The sequence below is a fragment of the Phoenix dactylifera genome, chromosome 17 (genome assembly GCF_009389715.1).
Source record: "Phoenix dactylifera cultivar Barhee BC4 chromosome 17, palm_55x_up_171113_PBpolish2nd_filt_p, whole genome shotgun sequence".
Lineage (NCBI taxonomy): Eukaryota > Viridiplantae > Streptophyta > Magnoliopsida > Arecales > Arecaceae > Phoenix > Phoenix dactylifera.
Window position 1 is genome coordinate 9,754,431 of NC_052408.1, and position 12,459 is coordinate 9,766,889.

General features: G+C 38.2%; 1 protein-coding gene across 1 annotated transcript; it reads left to right on the forward strand.

Annotated features, from left to right (window-relative positions):
• The first annotated feature begins 2,183 nt into the window (after nucleotides 1–2,183).
• LOC103714894 (3-ketoacyl-CoA thiolase 2, peroxisomal-like) lies at nucleotides 2,184–11,787 on the forward strand. Its single transcript, XM_008802343.3, has 14 exons — nucleotides 2,184–2,420; nucleotides 2,857–2,933; nucleotides 3,948–4,032; nucleotides 4,115–4,241; nucleotides 4,325–4,423; nucleotides 4,493–4,560; nucleotides 4,689–4,796; nucleotides 4,886–4,963; nucleotides 5,351–5,483; nucleotides 5,571–5,667; nucleotides 6,523–6,646; nucleotides 6,747–6,855; nucleotides 11,176–11,259; nucleotides 11,384–11,787. Exons 1-14 carry the CDS (start codon nucleotides 2,334–2,336, stop codon nucleotides 11,491–11,493), a joined length of 1,386 nt encoding a protein of 461 aa, XP_008800565.2. The 5' UTR covers nucleotides 2,184–2,333; the 3' UTR covers nucleotides 11,494–11,787.
• Nucleotides 11,788–12,459: the final 672 nt, after the last annotated feature.

Consider the following 12,459-nt stretch of genomic DNA (forward strand, 5'->3'; position numbering starts at 1 on the left):
TGCCCTCCAGCGAGCCCATTGGGCCCGAGCCACCGATCCTTAAAGCGGACAATACCTTCTGTGGGGACGCAGTCTTCTTTTTCTGTTTCAGTTCGGTGGGGGCTAAGGTCTGAGGTCGGAGGAACTTCGACCTCAACAATGGCGCGCCAGGTAGGGGCCCTTGACCTCGACACAGATCTTCCCGTTGGGGGGGGGCTGATGTTGTAGGAATAAAGGGTCTCGGACTTAGTCCCACATCGACTGAATAAAGAAAAGGTCTGTGCCTTAAATGGAGGGCTTGATTACCCTTCCCTCAGGAGGCGCCTTTTAAAGGACAAAATCGTGAGAGGTGACGCCTTCTAGCGAGCCCACTGGGCCCGGAGCCACCGATCTCCAAAGCGGACAATACCTTTTATGGGTATGCAGTCTTCTTTTCCTATTCCAGTTCGGTAGTGACTAAGGTCTGAGGTCGGAAGAACTTCGATCTCAACAAGCCCAATTTGATTGATTGATATGAAATTGAAATTCTCTTTTGTTATTCATAAAAATATCGCTGCCAGTTTGAGCAAGAATTTAGAGGGTGTTTTATTTCTTGCCTACTCAATGGGATATGACCTTATTTGCCAAGGTCATTGCCACTGTACTCTCTCTCTCTCTCTTGACCGAACAGTATGGTTTTTACTGTGAGGATCCGTGCGGGCATATGTTTAGGCCCACATCGATTATTTACCAAGAAAGTTTGGGTGCTTATACAGAATTAAGAAACTCAAAAAATATTTTATAGCTAGTCATTTTGAGTAGGGTCTGGATTGTTACAAATAGCATCAAAATGGACCCAGCTCATAATGTATGTGGACTAGAGAACACTGCAACACATCCATTAGGGCTGATCACGGACCGATCGTGGTGATGGTGATTAGATTTGAATAGATTTGAAATTTTAGCCTGATGAGGAAGTCAATCCTGAACGAAGGGAGAATGGGCTAGCCATTTTGGGCGACGTCTTGAACTGTTACATTCCAATGTTGCTCTCTACAATTACAAATGCAAACCCCTCATTATTACATTGATACACGGCTTCATATGCACATCATAAGTTCTTTTGACTGTATTAGCTCCACTAATACACGGTATATCCTATCCAAATGGGACAGCCTCCCAGCTAAGCTGCAAGTATCGGCGGCGGATCTATTATCCCTTCCCAATCGGCATCACGGGCAAGAGGTGGCATGCGCCGCGAGGCAAAACGCCAAAAACTCGAGCTATTGCCGAGACATTAAGCCAGGTCCCACCTCTGGGGTTCACCCCCTCTCGACCACAAAATCTCCCTCACGCCATTTTTGTTGAAAAAAATTTGTCTATAAGCTGCTATATATATATATTTTTTAGAAGTATTATAAAAGAATAAACTAATAGAACAAAATTTAAAAACTGAAAAAAACTTGTTTGGATCGAGACGTGTGATATATACTGGCCTAAGAATGTAATTCGCTCCTACGTGCGGGTTTGCAACGATCTTATCCTCAAGTTATAACAATCCGGCTCAGCTCGATTCTCTTCTAATGAGCACGACGGTTGGATAGGCTTGATCTAATCGACTCCTTTCTATGCCCAAAAAAGAAGAAAAGATAAAAAGAATAAAAGATAGAAAATATAAAGTTGAAGAGTAGAGGAACTCTATCCGTGGAAGAAATTCTCATGAGACAGAGTACCAATGAGAAAAAGAGAGAGATTGGATTGGATTAGGATTAATTTCAGAGGAGTCTATTTATAGATTCTATTCGAAGACAAATGCGATGGTTCGAAGATATTTAAAATATTTTAAAATATTTTAAACAACTAAAATTTAGGAATAAAAAAAATTAAATCTACTGCTGATTAAAACCCCAACGATTTTCAGTTCCTCCTTATCCTATCCCGCTGCTTTCGTTTTATTCCACCCTATCATCCGCATAAGAAGTCAAATGCGGGATGACGAAAGAAACGTGGATGGTGTGATCCGTCCGATCATCCGCCCACCTGCAGATTCGAGAACATGATGGGCCTGACCACAATACCGCAGGGCAAGTGCTTCGCATCCCAATTCTGGCACACTTCCACGTGTCAGTTGATCCTGGACCAACCATTCGCCTTCTGCGACGTGGCATAGAATGCATTGTTCGTCCCGCGGACACGGTGGCCCCAACCTCGAGGCTATAAATATTGCTCGCAGGGCCCATCCCGAGGTCTCTGCCTTCCTATCCGCAGTAGCGTATCGCTTCGTCCAGCGGTCCAGGGATTGATATCTCCACCCGCGATCGATCGGAAGAGAGGGGAAAACGAGAGAGGGAGAGATTGAATCGAAGGGAGAAGAGATGGAGAAGGCGATCAACAGGCAGCGAGTCCTCCTTCAACACCTCCAGCCATCTTCTCCTTCCCCCAATGAATCGCCCATGCTATCGGTAATTTATTTCGTCCCCTTCGAATTCCCCTGGATCGCTAGGGTTTCCTTTCTCTCTATCGGAGGGTTTCTGGTTTGGATTCGCTGGCCTTCAGTTCTTCTTTGGTAGCTTTCTTGGTTTTGATATTTACGTTTGGTAGGCTCCGGCTTTTTAGATATCTTTTGTCCGTTTCCTGATTCGGGTTTTAGGTTTTCTTGGTTGTGTTTCCGACGATGGTATGAGAATCTAGATGCGATTTGATCTGTTGATGCGAAGTGGATATTTCGTTTCTTCGGATACGGTTGTGGAATCTTATTTCAACGATTTGGGCCTTTCTCTTTTGGAATGAGGCCTAAGCCTTTGCTTATTTTCGTTGGGTGGTCCTTTTCTTGTTTGTATCTTTAATTTCTGTTATATTTATTTATCTAGCATTAGAGAATTGGCTATTTCTGGGCAGGCTTCTATTTGTGCTGCTGGCGATAGTGCAGCGTATCAGAGGAGTTCTTGCTTTGGAGATGATGTCGTCGTTGTGGCGTAAGTTATCTCGATACGCGATCCATTGTTTAGATTTGCTTTAAAATTTGGGGCTGTTGATCTGTAGCTGGTATTCATCATTTAGAATTGTGATTTCCTTCAAAGCAATTTGCTGATCAGAAAGAGAAACAGTTTACTATTTTTTTTTTTTAACGTTGCAAGAAAGACATAGAGCATATGCCTGTATTGTATGAGATTGGGAATGCTATTCCACAATCAACATTGATTATTCTAGATATCATCTTAAATATTGGCAAATTGTGGTATATAATCGTTCTTAATGGGAAAGTTTTTCCCCTGTTAAAACGAAACATATAGGAAATGTTCCCAAAGTATTTGGGAATTGGACGCTTTTCTACTACAGACAAGACTATATTAGCTTCACTATTTTTTATTGTGGAAAATTTCAAGGCTATCCCACTTGGCAGGGGATGGAATCATTAAATCTAATATGTCAGGCATGTTTAGATGATATAATGTATTTGATGGCCTCAGTTACCCACTTTTCTTATGCCCCTCTCATTTTGTTATGTCGTGTCATCTTTTCCTCATTATCTGTGGTCATTTGCTGCTTCTGCTTCCTTCGTTGCTTCACACAGCTTTCCTTCCCTGATAGAAATGGAAGAACATGTTAGTACTGCCTTCAAAAGTACCATGGGAAAAATAAAATGGTATATGATCATCTGAAAGGCATTTTGGACCCAAAATGTGGATATCTTAAACTGCAATATATATGATTATATAGGTTTTCTTCATAATTTGTATGTTATTTTTAATGTGTTTACATCATGCTAGCATTCATTATCCTCTGTGTTGACATCATGTCCAAGGCTTCTCTGATGATCTACCTTATCCTTTTCTTCTTGGGGCATCAACGCTTGTTCTACTGATTTAGCATAGTGAGAAGTTCTGTAGTATTTTGTGTCAATAGTTTATCGTGCTTCGTATTATTATATTACAAGTACAATTGTATATTTCCTGGCTAATTTTTATTCTCTTGTCCATATGATATAGTGCTTATCGAACTCCAATTTGCAAGTCCAAACGAGGAGGATTTAAAGATACATACCCTGAGGACCTGCTAGCAACTATTCTTAAGGTTTGCTATTTTTCAATTTTTTACTCTCACATGATTTGGGAACTTTCTTAGCTTTTATTTATGCTGTCATCCGTAATAACAGGGATTGTTGGACAAGACTAAACTGAATCCAAATGAAGTTGGTGATATTGTGGTTGGCACTGTCCTGGCACCAGGCTCTCAAAGAGCAACCGAGTGCAGGATGGCAGCATTCTATGCTGGTTTCCCTGGTATTTACATTTCTTTGTTTGATATGAATTTAACATTTCTTGTTATGCCCAACAAGATAAATTTTTTTTCCTGGATCCTTCAGAAAATGTGCCTGTCAGAACTGTCAACCGGCAATGCTCGTCTGGCCTTCAGGCAGTTGCTGATGTTGCTGCTTCCATAAAAGCTGGGTTTTATGATATTGGTAAGTTTATGCTTTGTCTTATTTTCATTCAAGCTCCTAGTGCTAATTTTTTTTTTTTAACCAATGCAGGCATTGGTGCTGGGCTAGAATCTATGACTGCTAATTCAGTTTCTTGGGAAGGGTCAATAAATCCAAAAGTATGTCTGTGATTTATTTTTTGCTTCAGATGTTAACAAACTTCTTGCTTTTCTTACTTTTGGATAAGATTATTTGGAGGTGGCTATCATGCACTCTTGTTTTTTTTTTTTTTTTTTGGATGTTTCAGGTAAATACACTTCAACAAGCTCAAGCTTGTCTCCTTCCCATGGGAATTACCTCCGAAAACGTTGCTCATCGTTATGGTGTAACCCGACAGGAGCAAGATCAGGCTGCTGTGAGTTTTTGGATATTGTATAACTTGGTCTGATATGATGATTCTTCTCTTGTGCGAAATTATATTCTTGTCTTGAAACTTGGGGTCAGGTTGAATCTCATAGGCGGGCAGCTGCAGCAACTGCATCTGGAAAATTTAGAGATGAAATCATTCCTGTTACCACCAAGGTGAGATTTTGCTAAACGGTCCTATCTCAATGCCTCCCATGTTTAAAAAATTCATACCCTCATTAATATGAATGATGTAGATGGACTGTTGCAAAATGGCAGTTGCCATAATTTCACACTCAACTAGTTGGGTGATAAAATACAAGATGTAATTAAGCTAATAAATATTAAATATCAACTTATTGAAGCCAAAAAGGTTTATCACTGGATGACCGGTGATTTCATCATTGGCAGTAAATTACGTGTCACAGATTAGAGCATAGAAAGCTCTAGAATGACAGTGAGAAGAGCAGTCATCTGTATATGCTTACACCAGCTTCTTGGTGCTAATTTTTTTTTTTTTTTAAAAAATGGCTAATGTTGATTTGGTGGCACTTATTTGTGAAGATTGTAGACCCAAAAACTGGAAAAGAAAAACAAGTGACAATATCTATGGATGATGGATTTCGGCCAGATTCATCATTGTCAAGTCTTGCAAAGCTCAAACCCGTATTTCAAAAGGATGGGAGCACAACTGCTGGTAATGAAGCATTTCTTTTTTGTGGATTTGCTTGGGCATCATGTTGTACTGTGGATATGGATGCTCATTTTGATGATGTAATTATAGGCAATTCTAGTCAAGTGAGTGACGGTGCCGCAGCAGTCCTCCTCATGAGGAGAGATGTAGCCATCAAGAAGGGGTTCCCCATATTCGGTGTATTCAGGTTTAGAACCTTCCCTCATGAATATGTTGGCAACTTATATATGCATTTGAACAAAGTTAATTCAACTTGCTAGGTTAGCTAACTATTGTAGCATGCTGGTTTGATGTAGCTAAGCCTATATTTTGATCTTAGCTGTGCTAGTCCATCTGACTAGGTTCACTCATCGTAGGATAATCTTAAGTATTGACAATTTTGATTCTGCCACAATCAATAGATCACCTTGGCTTTTTGGTTATCCTAGATGATACTGACTAGCATCAACTAGTCACAACTACTAGAATTTTTTCGTAGAGATGATTTTTTTCCTACATCAGACCATGCGCTCTTACTTCAGCTAAACTCTCTTCAAAGTCCAGGCAGTCTGCTGCTCCCTGATTGGATTGGGTTGAAATGCCATAATTGATAAATAGATTCTCTGTCCACCAATTGTCCTTTTCGGTCTTATGGTTAAACCTTGTTTATGCTAAGAACTCACAAAATTCAGTACCCATTGAGAGAGTTGGCTTCATGTTGGACAAATGGTGGTAAACCATTCATAACTTTGGCAAATGTTCGTACATAAAGCCAGCCCCTTTTCATGAATAGGATTAGCATACTAGAGTTTTTCTTCTTGTTTTCTCCAGAAGTCATTATAAATATATTTATATATATTCTCTCCAATACCTGTTAGGGATTTGCTCTTTCAGACATCATCCCAGCCATTTTGTCTCAATTCAGATATATATTATTTTGGTTTTTGTCTAGGCATCTTGCCCATAAGTTGTGTTGTGTCCATTAACTTGGGGGTTTTATTTAACAACACTTTTGCTGATTCGTTGTTGTATAACAAATAACATTTATGTTCGATCCATGTAGGAGCTTTGCTGCAGTGGGAGTGGATCCTGCTGTTATGGGCATTGGTCCTGCTGTTGCAATACCTGCTGCAGTAAAATCTGCTGGTCTTCAGATTGAAGATATCGACCTCTTTGAACTAAATGAGGTAATGGTTTAGGGCAACTGTTGTGATCTTATTCTGTGCTCCATTTCACTAGTATGAAATTGATTTGAAATTTTGAATTTTATTATTGTCTTTTATGTAGGCTTTTGCCTCTCAATTTGTTTATTGCTGCAAGAAGCTGGAGCTGGATCCAGCAAAAGTAAATGTAAATGGAGGTGCAATTGCTCTTGGGCATCCGTTGGGTGCAACAGGTAATGTCCGAATAATCACATCTAATCATTAGGAGGTCCCACATGATTTCATTGGGATGACATTCTCTTACCAGATAACATATGATGCTAGGCATATTTTTGTCTTGATTTACTTTATTTATATTTGCATCTTACGATGATACCATTCATCTGCTAAATCTGAATAATCTAAGAATCTTTAGTTTTTGAGGATAGAATAGTATATGATATGGCACTAGTATCAAAATGTAACTCTATATTGATTTAATTAGAGAGTTCCTGAATGTTAAGTTGGATGACATTCATGCAGAGTTAATAATGTCAGGAACTACTATTCTTACTTGACCTAATAGACCTAATCAGAACTGCTATCCCAGAAAATTTGATTATGTTCATTGTTAACTTAATTTCTGCACTTGTACTAGAGGATCGTAGCACAATACGGACTTCAGACACCTACAAATTGGCTTCATAATGTGAAGAATGACTACATATCTTTAGCTATCCTTATTGGACTTCAGACACCTACTTGCAGCATCACATTTCCCATCACGCTGCCTAGGATTATTTTGGTATACTGATGAAATAAAACTACATCCTTCCCTGGAAAAGAGAACTTAATCTAGTTCCAAGACAAGAGTAAACAACTTGAAAAATAGTGCAAGTGCAAGAAAGGGATGTGACTTATAATTATTCTGTCTATGATATATGCAAATGCTTAGATGCCTGGTAGTTCTTTTATAAATTCTATTAAGGAGTGTGGATGGTCTGATTTTTGTGTTATTCTTTTTCTTGTACTGCCTAGACCTAAACAAAATATTGCACCAATGCCTGTAGAGCGTGCATTCCGATTGCCATCTATACTGCTCTCACATGTCACTTAGGCCCCGTTTAGGAGAGCTGTTGGCAGTAAAGCTTTTGGAAGTAGAGCTTTTGGAAGTTGAACTTTTATAAAAGGTTGTTTGCTTTTTGGTAACTACATTTCTAAAGTGTTGTGCCACTTTAACATGTGTTTGGTAAAAAAATTGAGAAAGTACTTTTGATATGTCAAAATGATTATAAAGAACATTACATAGTATTATACAATATAACATAATAAAATATAATATGTATTAATACATAAATATATAATATAGTATAATATTACTGTAATGCAATATAATATTATTATAATATAGTATTATAATATTGTATACTGTAGCATAATAATTAAATATAATATTAAATTATTTAATATAACATATCAATGTATTATGATATAATGTAATATAATATTATATTTATAGTATAATACAATATAAGGATATAAAATATTATAATTATTAACGTAAATTAATTTTTCATAATATAACAAATTTTCTAGCTATGTGATAAAATTGGTTAAACAATTATTAAAGGCACATTTTGTGTAATTGTTATATTGTAATTGGTCAAAAAAATAGCTTTCCGATCGGGCCTAAAAGTGCTTTTCTGGAAAGCTCCAAAATGGAGTTTCTCCTAAAAAACTGTTTTTAGCTTTTTGAGAAAGCTAAAACAGCTTTCCAAAATTTTTACCAAACACTTCTTTTATCTAAAAGTGCTTTTGAAAAGCCAAAAAGTACTTTTTGGCCCTCCAAAAGCTCTCCCAAATGGGGCTTAGTTCTCTTGGAATAACAAGGATGAGATATAGGTAGTTGATGTGTGGTCGTGGATTAGTATCTTTGATAATCGATTAGTATTTCTCATTAAAACTATCCCATAGATCAGACATTACTATGCTATTCATCAGCTTGGTGTAGTTTTTTGGGGTCTACTTTCCTATGTGGATCAGGTTGTGCTTGTATTCAACACTTGCTTTTTATTACCAGTCAATCATATCTTTTCTGTATTTGTATGATAAAATCACTTTGTGAGATACATAGCATCATATTACGTTTCTCCTCTTTGTTTGTGCTAGCCATGTGAGTTGATTTACTCCTAGTTGACCTTGATTTCATCTTACGTCCTAGGATCTTCCTTTTACTAAATTCCCGGAAGGGACTAAGTCTGCTGAAGTCAATGATGTTCTTAAAGTGATTCCTTCAGCCTATTTGCCTTTAATTAGAGCGAATAGATTAATTTTCTTCTATTCACCAATTTGACATTGCATCCAACATGATGCAGCAGATTGAGACTTTTAAATGGCTCCTAGTATGTAATTATACATACAGGTTTTAAATATAGATTGCACTGACTTTTCTGTTTATCTTTTCCATGCGACATACTTCAACTACTTCCTGCTAAATTATATCTGAAATTTCATGATTGGGTACTCTTTTAGTAAGGTTTTAAATCCTTTGGGAAGGCGGTATCCTAGTTTTAGTTTTTCCACGAAACGGAATGTCTTGTTGGCCTGTCCTGGCAACCGTTCAGGTTGAGCACCTTGGTAGGTGCCCTGTGTCTCTCTCCTTATTTATTTATTTCTTTGTTTGTTTATTTTTCTTCTTTCTTTCCTTTCTTCCTTGTTTCCTTCCTTTCTTTTTTCTTCTTTCTTCTGTTCTTTCTTTCCCTTCTTCCTTCTTTCCTTCCTTTCTGTCTTTTTCTTCTGCCTTCCTTTGTTTCCTATATTGTTCTCTCTCATACTAGTTATGCATTGTCTGTTGTCTCCTTTCCTTTGAATATTTAATCACTAGACCATGCCCTGCGCAATGCTTTTGGTGTGGAGTCAGACAACCTCCTGATCTGATCTTCATGCACCACTCAAGAGTTTGCCTTCAATAGAAGATTTTGCTAATAGCCAAAGATGATCCATGGTTATTTGATTCTATTGTATTCCATCACATGCCTCATCCTTTTGTGATGAGACATGGGCCAACAAGATATTTCCTGCTGGGTTAGTTTTCGATGGATCTTCCAAATAATAAAAAAGATTTTAAAAATTTAGTGCAGGAGAATAAATAATTGACAGATATGCAAGAGAGTATGAGGCTGTAATCCTGTTGGGGGATTTGAGCCCAACGCTTCTGTTAATTTTAATTAAATGATAGGCCATCTAAATGAAAAATGCAGGCAATTCATTATAATCTGTAATCTTTAAAGAAATATAATGACGAATCAAATATTTTAGAGGTATCTTACTAATGCATCATCTGGCTACAAGTTGAACAGCTTTATGAGAAAGATACAATAGTTTTTTTGTTTTACCTGTCATTTTGAACTATCATAGTCTGCTGAATTTTCATCAGTGTGTTGTAAGATGTGTTAATAATGATCAACAATGTAATTTTGCAATCAAAAGTCCAATCTTGGGTGCGACTTTGATTCAGAAGCAGAATATACAAGAGAACTTCAGGTTGTCGGATCATTTGACGTCTTGAAAAGCTCGAATTAGTAGTTGGATCGATTCCTTTTTAGTTGGTAATTGCAGACTGACATTAGAAAAATAAATGAGGTCATATCTTTTCTTGTAGTGGACCAGAGTATGGATAGAAGTTGATTAATGTTTATGGAACATAGGATTCTTAATTTTTCTGCAATGAAGTTTATATAAAACTAGTTTTGTGATTTTAATTGTATCAGCGGAACAAGGTAATCAATGAAACTGCAATAAAAAATTTTAAAAGGAATCGATGACCGGTAGTTGTTCTTAATATAGTTGTGGTTGTGGTGAGTGGTGTTTTGATTTAGAAGGTGGATCTTGATCCATTCCTGAGAGACCATTCAAATATGACAGTCAATATTTGTTTGCATCATGGTATGCCATACCGTACTAAACCAGACGGTATGAGATGTACCATATCATACCGGTACATGGTATAGGAGTGCATTGACAGTGATGGGGTGGTACAAGGTCTGATACCGAGATAGCGTACCTTGGTTTACATTGTCTTCAATGTACTACATAAAGTTCAATCATTCAAAATTGAGGACAATTGACGCATGCTACAGTCTCAAGTTTTGACCAACCAAAAATAACTAAGGTCTATGATGCGCATACAACTGTCTTCCTTTCAGTATTATATTGTAGGTTTGTTGAGGACTGGCTTCTGTATTCCAGTACCTAAGACTGGCTTCAAAACTTTGTTTTCCCTACCATAGACTGATATTGCTATTCTGGTTATTTTACTCCATATTTGCCATTTTGCGTAACTTGAGTGCTTGGCCAAACGTCATTTCCAAATTCTTATGATGAAGCTTCATCTATGCAATTTTATGCGCTGCAAGAAACCTTTTAATGCAGCTACACAAGGATTCTGAGTAGTCACTTTCCTGTGAAGATTGCTAGTGTATGCTGTGTTTGATGCTGGAATTTTATTGCATTTTATTTTAAATTTGCATCAGGAGCAGAAGAAGGATGACGTTGGTTGCTTTTTCTCTTAACAGGTGCCCGATGTGTGGCTACTCTGCTTAATGAAATGAAGCGCAAGGGCAAAGACTGCCGTTTTGGAGTGGTTACGATGTGCATAGGTCTCTCTCTCTCTCTCTCTCTCTCTCTCTCTCTCTCTCCCTCCGGGCACGCGCGCCCCCCCCTTCCTCTATTGCATTGATCGGTGTTAGACTGGACCAATTACCTATTATATTACATATGCAGGCTCCGGAATGGGTGCTGCCGCCGTCTTTGAAAGAGGGGATGGAGTTGATGAACTCTGCAATGCTCGGAAGATCCAGTCACAGAACCTGCTGTCCAAGGATGCTCTGTAGAACCATCCATCAAAATTACGAGTCATGGTAATACTGCTACTAATAAATTAAGTTCTAGAATGTATTGGATCATAGCTTGCCTGATCTGATGAGGTCATCTGAAAATAACAAGATTACACCTCAGAGTAGGTAGCGCCCTTGTGTAAGTTGAAGTGCCCTGTCGGTACAGTAGAATCTCAGGGAACTCGAACATCCCAACTGATGCACTTCAACTATTCTAAAACTCTAGAATCCATAAGACACCTGGAATAATTTTAGTATATTTCTAATATATTATTTTTGCGTAATTTCTTATCTCTGAATATGCCTGCTAATATATGGCAGATGGTTTTCTGTTTTGGACTTGAATTTCCTGCAAGATAGTTTTCTCCCATGGTTGTCATAAAAACTGTCAAAATTTAATATATTTCCTTTGAAAGCAAAGGTCTGATGGGGCTTCCTTCATCTGGTTTTCCCGACGAGGGGAGACTCTCCCAAGAGACAGAAGGGTTATCTCAAAACCTCACACACAATCCCTCTCAATGACCATTCAGCCCTATGCTCAAAGGCTGCCCAAGGGGTGGCTCCTCCAAGAGAAAGGAGCGTACGCTACCAGAAAGAATCTGAAATGGGCTTTCATCATGGACTCTTCCATTTCTTTGAAGTTTGAACCTAACCAAATGACAAGTAGGCCAATGGTTTACCCCTCTCGACCTATAAGGACTTCTTTAAGCGGGCATCAGAGAATACCATTACCAACATTTCCACCATGTCCCACTTGCTCATCTCCCCGTTAGGAGAATCAGCCATCTAGACCAACAAGATCTTCTAAAGAGACTTCAAGAGGATCTCCCTCCCTCCCTCTCTCTCTCGATCAACTACTAGGTTTTCAACAAAGACAGCATCCCTGCTCTTGGCTGCCTTCTTCATTTATCGCCGTGGAGGATGATGAATTGGCTTGTGCATGTCTCCACCGATCATATACAA